Here is a 10512-nt window from a genome sequence, read left to right as displayed (position 1 = left end):
CTACTGCAAACATGACTTAAAGAGTCTTTTGCGAATCTCTTTGAGTTTTAAACCATAAATTACAGGATTAAAAATAGGTGGAACTATAATTATTTCTAAAGCAAAAAAATTACGCAGATCATCTGAAAAATCATTTGAGCCATACCTGCTGTACAGTAAATCAAAAAGCAATGCAGTAGTGAAATTTATCAATGAAAACATATGAGGTACACATGTTTGCCAAAATTTCCTTCTGCACTCCAATGATGCTTTACATGCAATCAAAAGTTTTATGTAGGACACTATAATGGAGACAAAAAGGCAAAAATAAATTGAAATGAAAACAAATCCATAAATGTTATTGGCGACAGTTGATTCACATGAGAGCTTTACCATTGACCAGTTGTCACAATACAGTTTATCAATATTATATTTACATGATGCCAAACTACTTGATAAGGAAATGCCAACAACCACTGAAAGGAATGGTACAGACCAACAGAGGGCAAGTAAAAGGATACAAGAGGATTTGTTCAGTTTTGAATGATAATCTAAAGGTCTGCATATGGCCACATGTCTGTCATAAGCCATCACTGCTAATGTCCAATATTCACACTTAACTGCACTGTAAATCACAAAAGTCTGTAAGGCACACAAGTAAGAAGGGATCACATATGAATCCAATAATAAATCATATAGAAATTTAGGATAAAATCCTGTAGCTCCATATATACTATTAAAACATAGATTGCATAGAAAAATATACATTGGTTCATGAAGGGCTCTCTGCAAAACAATAACAACAGTGAGCCAAATATTCAGAAACAATATCAGACAATAAAGAACAAGAAAGCATGTGAAATATATGTGCCTGAAGGATTTAGAGTCTCTTGGTTTCATCAAGGTGTATTTTACACCAAATGTTAAATTATCCATCACTTGTGGGTTTTTAAACATTCTTTTAAATTTCTAGGAAATAACTATTTAAATTAACATATATTTCATTTTTTGATCTTGAAAATCTTAAATAACATGAAAACATGACTGTATCACAAAATGAGTAGTGTTCCCAAACAACTATTACCAGTCCTGCTCAGAGCTATAACCTTCATGTAATGAAGGCTCTACAGATCATTGACATCCTTATAAATAACTTTATTACTTCAAAGTATTCTCTGTGCGACTTTATACCCTAAGGGTTATCTAATGAATGTTGATGCCTTTCATTGTAGCATTTTTGTATTTTTATGGTAAAAAATAAATATTTTGTACAGTATATTAAGAACTTTAATCTTTGAACATAACAAAACTGTTCAATAGATCAGGAGACAACTGGATCTTTGTATACTGTATAAGAATCTCTTGTAAGAAGGTCCATTTATATTGAATTCTCGCTCTTTTTGACTCACTCTAAATTGTTCTTTGAGTAAACCAAAATGGTTCTTCTATGGCATAGCAGTGAAGAACCTTTTAAGCACCTTTATGTTAAGTCAGTTCTTATAAATGTTTCTTCATACCCTTTATATCTGAAAAAACCTTTTGGAATGCAGAAACCTTTTCTGTAACAAAAAGGTTCTTTGGATGTAAAGGTTCTTTAAGGAAAGATTCAGCAAGAAATGGTTCTTTCCATGGCATCGTGAAGTACCTTTAGTTTTACACTGTTTCTGCTAATCTCGTGTTAATCTTGAGTATATTAATTATAAGGCCCATACTAGGATCATGTCCGACTATGAGAACCGAATGAACAAGTGTAATACCCGAGCTAAATCAGAATAAACATACATCCATCCAAATTCTGTAAGTGTTAAAAAGTAATAATCAATCCAATTTAATTTATATTATAAACAATTACATTTTTATCTTTTGGAGTCAGATAATACTACCTAAATTACTTAATGCCAGAACGTCACCTGCAAGCGCCAGAAAAGACATAATGCAGTTGGTTTGCGCCATTTGGGCCAACATATGAATGGGTGATATATTTTCCCCCTTACACAGCTGTACCGCTACTTTCCAAAAAAGCAAAGTTCCTGGAGGCGTACCGTGGGCATGCCAATCACGCAACACACACTCACAAAAATTTGGTGCTAAAAAACACAACAAGTTCGTAATCCTAGGGGAACCATTTTTAGTGCTACATACTGTAGCACCTATAAAGCACCTATGAAGAACCATCCACAGGTGATATAGAACCACTATAGCACAATATGGTTCTACACAGGTGCTACACAGGTACTACAAAGGTGCTATATGGCAGTTAAAATGATTCCACAAGGATTACGAGCCAGTGAACCACTTTTAGTGCTATTTAGCACCCTTTGTTTTTAGAGTGCACACTAACACACACTTAAGCAGAGGAATCCAACTCTTTAACTGTGTTAATAAGTCAGAATGCATGAAACACTATAAGCCCCCCCCCCAAGAGTGTACTGAAACGGCTTATGATGTTTCTTGTTTGTGCAGCTTAAAAGACGTTTTTAAGTGTGTCCTTTAAAATGCAAGTGATCTGATCTCCGCACTAGAAAAGGATGTGTTCATTTTTTACACATTATTTTGTGTTAAGCTTTTAACATATTACGCATTTGGTGTGTTGTCCCAGATTAAAACACTAATTTGTTGTTTTTAACACATCCGTTCTAAGAGTGTGATTGGATAGTGCAGATTAAGGGGCGGTATTATTCCCTCCTGACATCACAAGGGGAGCCAAATTTCAATTACCTACGGTATATCACATGCTTGCAGAGAATGGTTTACCAAAACTAAGTTACTAGTTTGCTCTTTTTTAGTTTTTTTTAGGTTGATGGAAGCACTGGGGACCCAATTATAGCACTTAAAAGTAAAATGGAAAAAGTCACGTTTTCATAATGTGTCCTCTTTAAAGTCTCTCCTAAACTGAATAAATGTAAATGTAGTCCTTGTGATATTAAGAGGGTCATGAAGGCAAATACATATCAGCCTGTTTTCATATCTCAGTAGTACAAAAACTGTACTATAAGGCTTTTTGAACATTGTTTATTTTGACGTCATAGAAAAATGCTATACTAAACATCACACATATATACTGTATGGATTTTGATAAGCAGGCTCTGATCAGTTTGGTTACAAATATTTCTTAAAATATCTAAGATACTTTTGGGTATCCCTTTTAAACTTCAACAACCTAAATAACATTAATAATTGACAGGCACTTTTTCCTAACATCTATAAAGATACACAAGGCAGCAGGTCTTCAGGTGCTACACAAAGCCAGGAACAGAAAAAGGTGTTACAGACATTTACTCCAATGCTTAGATAGGATTAAAACTCTTGTTTACTAGCTCAGGCCCAGTTTTTGAAAACTACATAGACAACATATTCATGTGTAAATGTCAAATAATAGACATGCAACATTTCATTATTGAGTAAATATCGAACATTTAGAAAGCTTATTAAACAGTACATATTTTGTTCATGATTTAATGCAGTTAATACATGATTTTAAGACTTTTTTGCGAACCTTTTTGAGTTTTAAACCATAAATAATAGGGTTCAATATAGGTGGCACTATGAGCCTCTCTAAAGACAAAAAATTACGCAGAGTCATTTGCACATCATTTGAACCGTATCGGTTGTATGTTGCATCAAAAGTGGAAGCAACAGTGAAATTTGCCAAAGAAATAATATGAGGCACACAGGTCTGCCAAAATTTCTTTCTGCACTCTAACGACGCTTTACATGCAATTGCAAGCTTTATATAGGACACAACAATTACAATGACAAGTCCAATATACAATGAAATAAAAACAAATCCATAAATATCATTGGTGACAGTAGATTCACATGAGAGCTTTACCATTGACCAATTGTCACAAAACAATTTATCAATATGATATTTACATACGGTCAATCTATTTGATAAGAAAACAGCAAAGAACATAATAATAAATGGTACAATCCAAGATAAACCAATCAAAATGCTGCAGGAAACTTTATTAAGGTGCAAATGATATTGTAAAGGTCTGCATATGGCTTCATGTCTGTCATAAGCCATCACAGCTAATATACACAAATGACCCATACCTGAACTATAAATCACAAAAGCTTGAAAAGCACACATGTAAGAAGGGATCACGTATGAATCCAGTATTAAATCATGCAGAAATTTAGGATAGAATCCTGTAGCTTCGTATATATAATTTAAACACAGATTGCACAGAAAAATGTACATTGGTTCATGAAGGGCTCTCTCCAAAACAATGACCACACTCAGCCAAATGTTCAGCAGCAATAACAGGGCATAGAGAACGAGAAAGCATGTGAAATATATGTGCCTAAAGGATTTAGAGTCTTTTGGTTCCATCAGGGTGTAGATTGAATAAGTTCTATTATCCATTAACATTCTTCCACAGATATAAAATTGTCCTTAAGCAAAATAAATTGGTTCTTTAAATGTCAATGCTGAAAATAAAATCAATCTCAAATGACAAATGCTATATTTTTACAGAATAAGGCACAAAAATATGCCAATCAAAATGTTCAAACACTACGAGCAGAAACACATCAACCATTACTGTTGTCACACCAGAGCTGTGATTCTGCGTCCTCACATTCACACAGTGGAAACAATAAGAGCAGCAGACATGCTTTTTAAAGGTTTTACTATGCAAAGTAAATTCTCTACAGTATTACAACAACAACAAAAAATAGGAAATATTCAATGACCTTTTATGACCTTTGTTGTGGTTTTCTGTCATTCGATACGACAATCTGTGGCAAGATTTTGGTCTTGGTTAATGTTAAATGTCAGAATTTCAGAATTTACATTTTAATTAAGGAGTTGTATGTGACCCTATCTTTGAAATCCAGAGATTAGGAGCATCAAAGCTTGATTTCACTTCAATTTCTTTTGACATGGTTGTAGTCGGTTTTAAAGAAATCAATGTTAGATTTTTACATTATGTATGATTTTATGTAAAAAATACAAACAAAAAACAGTAAATCACAAAAATGAATTTAGCTGGGTTTTCACAGACCCGGTCACATATTTGTCTTTTGTAGCTGATTTTTAGGGGCATTTTCACTTTATCTGAAGACATCAGTTCAAATCCTTGGTCAAAATAACCTTCCTAAGATTTCAGATGTAGGCCTATCTTCTGGTTCTGCAATGACCTTTAAAGTTTTAATCATTGGCGTTGGGCTGTGGAGGGCTCATTTGTTTTGTAAATAGCCTGATCTTTTAAAGATTGATTATTTTTTAGTTCAAAAATGTAATAGATTTTATAATTATTACTTATATGTTTTCCTGGAACACAAATTCTGTCTGTTTGCGGTAGATCTAGTGCTTATTTTACACGTCTTTTAAGCATATGTGAAGCTCGTCGTATCAGTTGAGTTATTAAACTGTACAGTTTCTGTTTTGGCTTGCAGGTTGCACTGTTAACAACACACAGTCATTGAACATCATCTTTCATGCAATAATAAATCAACTCTTCTGCCAAATTAACAACTTATTTCTCAATTTTTAATAGCTTAAAACAGCTAACAATGTCAATGTGTATGTATGTGAAAAGGAAATAACTCAACCATTAAAATTATGATTACCTTTAGGCTAAATGCAATGCTGTTAAAAGCTGTCCTTCATCCCATCTGACCGTAACGGCCCTTCTATATTTTTTAAAGTTTAACATACAAATATATTTTAAAAGTGAAAAAGTAATATTTTAAAATAAAAATATTCTAAAACATAAAACAATAAAATTATATAATTAGATTAACTTTACCTAAGATGAATTTACAGATTCATGTTCACCGTTGCAGATTTTTTATGTACAGTCATTTCTGTTGGCTGATATAGAATCATATAATAGAAAATATATTAAAAATATATGTTGAAGTAACATTAAAAGCACAAAATTAAGTGGATCTGGGCTGAAATGATATAAACTTGTGTTGTCCTACAATTATTTATTTTTGCATGCTTATGACAAAGATATCAGTTCAACAGTTCATGCACAGCTTGCTTCAATCTTTGTCTTGTTTTTCATGAAATTCCCACTGTACATGATTTTAAGACTTTTTTCCGAATCTCTTTGAGTTTCAAACCGTATATTACAGGATTAAAAAGAGGTGGCACAATGAGCATCTCCAAAGCCAAAAAATTACGCAGACTCACATGGACGTCATTTGAACCATATCTGGTGTAGATGGTATCAAAAAGTATCGCAAAGGAGAAATTTAAAAGAGACAGAACATGAGGCACACAGGTCTGCCAAAATTTTCTTCTGCACTCTAAAGATGCTTTACATGCCACAACAAGTGTTATATATGAAACAATAATTACAATAAAAAGACCCAAATATAAAGAAATAACAATAAATCCATAGATGTTATTAGTAACAGTTGATTCACATGAGAGCTTTACCATAGACCAGTTGTCACAATACAGTTTATCAATATGATTTTTACACATTGTCAACCTATTTGACCAAAGAACTGCAATGAACATTAGACAAAATGGTAAAATCCAAGATAAACCAAGTAATTTACCACATGAATATTTGTTTAGCTTTGAATGATAGTCTAATGGTCTGCATATGGCCACATGTCTGTCATAAGCCATCACTGCTAATGTGCAATACTCACACATTACATAGCTGTAAATCACAAAAGCTTGAAAAGCACACATGTAAGAAGGGATCACATATGAATCCATTAATAAATCATGCAGGAATTTAGGATAAAAACCTGCGGCTCCATAAAGGTCATTTAAACACAGATTGCACAGAAAAGTATACATTGGTTCATGAAGAGCTCTCTCCAAAACAATGACCACGCTCAGCCAAATGTTCAGAAACAATATCAGGACATAGAGAACAAGAAAACATGTAAAATATATGTGCCTATACAATTTAAAGTCTTTTGGTTCCATTAGGGAGTACACTGCATAAAAAGTAAGATTGTCCATGCTGTTACATTTGACCATAGGCACAATATAATAAAAAAATATTGCTTCTAAAGTAAATTACTGTATATCCCTTCTGTTTGTAATTCAGTTTAAAAAGACACAAATACCATACATGTTGCTGTGCCAAAACTGTGATCATGCAATATCATTCATGAAATGAAAGCACAAAGGGTCACAACCGATCTTTATAAACTCGCTCTGAGGTTTAAGCAGATAAACTACGGGGAATATTTCAGTGACCTTTGTTGGTCTTAAGCTTTTAGTTGCAATATGAGACAAATAGATATTTATGCACTTGGCAGATGATTTCCACATCCAACATATAGTCCATACAGGCTACATTTTTATTGAATAAATATATGCATTCTCAGGGATACACAAATGTAAAAAGTAACACTTTATAAAAAAACATTGATGGATGAGATGTCTACATTATTAAGTGGATATTGGTTCCATTAGGAAATATACTGTACATGCATGTAAGAAATAAGGTACGAGAGGCTGTGCTGTATCGTGAATAAGTAACGGCTGAAGGGCGTTTTAGGCACAACGCGAGTGCCTGCAACCCCTTCAGCCATTACTTATTCACGATACAGCACTTGCCTCAAGTACCTTATTGCTTTTATAAAACGGTAACCACACAATATTAAAGTAAAAAAAAATATTAGTGCAACTTTCATGAAGTTAAATCAATAAAAAGCATTCCTTCCGCTAGAAAAAATAGTCCCTGACCATGACAAAAAAGTGTTCCAATGTGTAATATGCATGAAAGCTCAAATAAAAACAACAAACCGATACGTGTGGTTGCTAAGGATGTTGCTAAGGGCGCAGTGATAAACAGAACCGTTGGGTGAAGCGGTCATAGCCGTGTTTTATCATGAATAAAGCACACCTATCGACCTATCAGAATCAAGGATTGGAACTAACCGTTTTATAAATCATATCTTACCATCCATCTTTTTGATTTGACAGTTTTTTCTTATTGAACACAGATTTTATAACACTAGTTTTGATTTAAAGATTTAAAGAGACAATGTAAAGTTTATATGTACACTTTTAAAAATGCTTTGTTATTTTTTATTCAATGTTGGGTCAAAAAGGGACAAAAAAAAATTTGTTTTTGTTTTATTTGCAACCTGATCTCATGAATTTCCGTAGTATAGTCACAAACATTTTTCCATGGCCATACAACGGACTTTCACATTTTTGAGGGCCTAAACATGCTCGAAAACTTATGAAACTTTGCACACTTGTCAGAAGTGACGAAAATTTACATGTGGTATAGGCGTCAGAAGTAGACGTGTAGAAATGACTCGATAGCGCCACCTGCAAAATTTCAAAAGAACAGCCCCCCCACTACAAAAAACATATCGATAAGAAATTTGGTAGGGTCATCTATCACCTCAAGACCTACAAAAAAGTCCCTTGGAACCAACCTCTAAACCCCAAAAGGAAGTCGACCATTTTGAATGTTCTGTACAAATTTTTGCCATTTCCAGGCTTTGTACTTTAACGAACTCCTATAAATTTAATCCGATCATCATCATATTTGGTCATTCTCATCTAAAGGCCATTGCGATTTTAAATTGCGGAGCTTTTAGCCGTTTCTCAATACCAAGTACGCCGAACTCAGACTTGTGTCCTTCGTAGTTCGAACTTGCAAGTTCAGACTCGGAAGAACGAACTCCTGACGCGAAATGCATTCTGGGAAACTTCGCTGTCATAAGTCCACACAAGTCTCCTCTGATGCATCCTCGATAAAATGGGCGGATCAAGAACACATCCGGGGATTTTATGTGAACTTGGGCTTGATGCGAACTTTGAATTGGAACAGACTGGTTTAACAATTCATTTTAACTTAAAATGTCAGAAAGAAAAATGGTTCTTGGGTCCCTGCCTCTGGGTCATGACTTGTAAAGTCAATTTGATTGTAAAGTCATTTTTTTGTTATACATGTAAGAAGGAATCAAACAATGTTTTGCAGTGTAGAAATAAAAACAGTCTGAACATAACCTATTTTCTGATCCACTTATTGCACATTTTAAAGATTCTCCTGCGAACCTCTTTAAGTTTTAAACCATATATTAAAGGATTAAGTAGAGGTGGCACCATAATCATCTCTAAAGCCAAAAAGTGACGCAGACTCATTGGGACATCACTTGAACCATATTTGTTACAGATGTTATCAAATAGGATTGCAATAGTGAGATTTATCAGTGAGACCAAATGAGGAACACAGGTCTGCCAAAATTTCCTTCTGCACTCTAAAGATGCTTTACATACAATGATAAGTTTTATATAGGACACCATAATTACAACGACAAGACCAAAATATAATGTAAAAAAAACAAATCCATAAATGTTATTAGTATCAGTTGATTCACATGAGAGCTTTACTATTGACCAGTTGTCACAATACAATTTTTCAATTTGAAACTTACATGGGACCAACCTATTTGACAAGACAATTGCAATGAACATAATAAGAAATGGCAAAATCCAGCATAAACTAAGTAATATACCGCATGACTTTCTGTTCAGCTTTGAATGATAGTCCAATGGTTTGCATATGGCCACATGTCTGTCATACGCCATCACTGCTAATGTAGAAAATTCACACATTACATAGGTGTACACCACAAAAGCTTGCAAAGCACAAAAGTAAGAAGGGATCACGTATGAATCCAGTAATAAATCATGCAGAAATTTAGGATAGAATGCTGCTGTTCCATATAAATCATTTAAACATAGATTGCACAGAAAAATATACATTGGTTCATGAAGGGCTCTCTCCAAAACAATAACAACAATGAGCCAAATGTTAACAAACAATATCATAATATACAGAAATAAAATGCATGTGAAATATAAATGTCTGTATGATTTAGAGTCTCTTGGTTCCATGAGAGTGTACGTTGCAAAATAGGTCAAATTTTCCATTGATTTTTGATGTTATGCCAATTAAGTCTATCCTATATGCAAACTCTGATTAAAATACACCAAGTTAAAACAACTGATAATCATTGAAATCCTTTGTCCAGCATGAAACCATAATGCACAATTACATACCATTAACATTGCATTACCAGAACTCACATTCATTAAATGAAAGCACTAAGGATCTGATGCTTATAAAAACTGTTTTTACTAAGTGTAAAATCTCAGGGGTTCATTACGCATATTGTATGGGGATTCTGTGTGGTTTTTCCATTTGCTTTTAAAATGAATACTCAAAACTCATTAACACAAACTCATGATGCTTCAATGTGACAGTGTTTTTCTATGGAACAACTTTATGGTGCCTTTGTCTGTACAATAATGCATATGCATACAGTAAGCAGTGATTAACAAGCCTTTAAAGGGACATTCCACTTTTTTGGAAAATATGCTAATTTTCCAGCTCCCCCAGAGTTAAACATTTTTATTCTTACCGTTTTGGAATCCATTCAGCTGATCTCTGGTAGAGCCCTGCAAGCCCGTCGGGGCTCGACAGGCTAAGCCCATTTGGGCCAGGCTCGGGCCGTTTTTTTTTTTTTGCAGACCGGGCTCGGGTCGGGCTCGGGCTTATTTTAGCGTCTCTCCTTATTGTG

General features: G+C 34.0%; 4 protein-coding genes across 4 annotated transcripts; all 4 read right to left on the bottom strand.

The window, feature by feature from the left end:
• On the bottom strand, positions 1-915 carry LOC135776805 (olfactory receptor 5AR1-like). The gene has a single exon (XM_065287723.1). The coding sequence runs from the start codon at positions 913-915 to the stop codon at positions 1-3; it is 915 nt and encodes a 304-aa protein (XP_065143795.1).
• Positions 916-3427: 2512 nt separating this feature from the next.
• LOC135776804 (olfactory receptor 52D1-like) lies at positions 3428-4351 on the bottom strand. The gene has a single exon (XM_065287722.1). The coding sequence runs from the start codon at positions 4349-4351 to the stop codon at positions 3428-3430; it is 924 nt and encodes a 307-aa protein (XP_065143794.1).
• Positions 4352-5998: 1647 nt separating this feature from the next.
• LOC135776803 (olfactory receptor 5M5-like) lies at positions 5999-6922 on the bottom strand. Its single transcript, XM_065287721.1, has one exon. The coding sequence runs from the start codon at positions 6920-6922 to the stop codon at positions 5999-6001; it is 924 nt and encodes a 307-aa protein (XP_065143793.1).
• A 2013-nt stretch (positions 6923-8935) lies between these two features.
• On the bottom strand, positions 8936-9862 carry LOC135776859 (olfactory receptor 6C1-like). The gene has a single exon (XM_065287775.1). The coding sequence runs from the start codon at positions 9860-9862 to the stop codon at positions 8936-8938; it is 927 nt and encodes a 308-aa protein (XP_065143847.1).
• Positions 9863-10512: the final 650 nt, after the last annotated feature.

This window comes from Paramisgurnus dabryanus, chromosome 18, assembly GCF_030506205.2.
Source record: "Paramisgurnus dabryanus chromosome 18, PD_genome_1.1, whole genome shotgun sequence".
NCBI classification, from domain to species: domain Eukaryota; kingdom Metazoa; phylum Chordata; class Actinopteri; order Cypriniformes; family Cobitidae; genus Paramisgurnus; species Paramisgurnus dabryanus.
Note: the sequence above shows the minus strand (reverse complement) of the source record. Positions and strands in the feature narration are given on the sequence as shown.

Excerpts from the sequence above, each read along its gene's own strand:
- LOC135776803 (XM_065287721.1), bottom strand. The coding sequence starts at position 6,922 with ATGGACAATCTTACTTTTTATGCAGTGTACTCCCTAATGGAACCAAAA.
- LOC135776804 (XM_065287722.1), bottom strand. The coding sequence starts at position 4,351 with ATGGATAATAGAACTTATTCAATCTACACCCTGATGGAACCAAAAGAC.
- LOC135776805 (XM_065287723.1), bottom strand. The coding sequence starts at position 915 with ATGGATAATTTAACATTTGGTGTAAAATACACCTTGATGAAACCAAGA.
- LOC135776859 (XM_065287775.1), bottom strand. The coding sequence starts at position 9,862 with ATGGAAAATTTGACCTATTTTGCAACGTACACTCTCATGGAACCAAGA.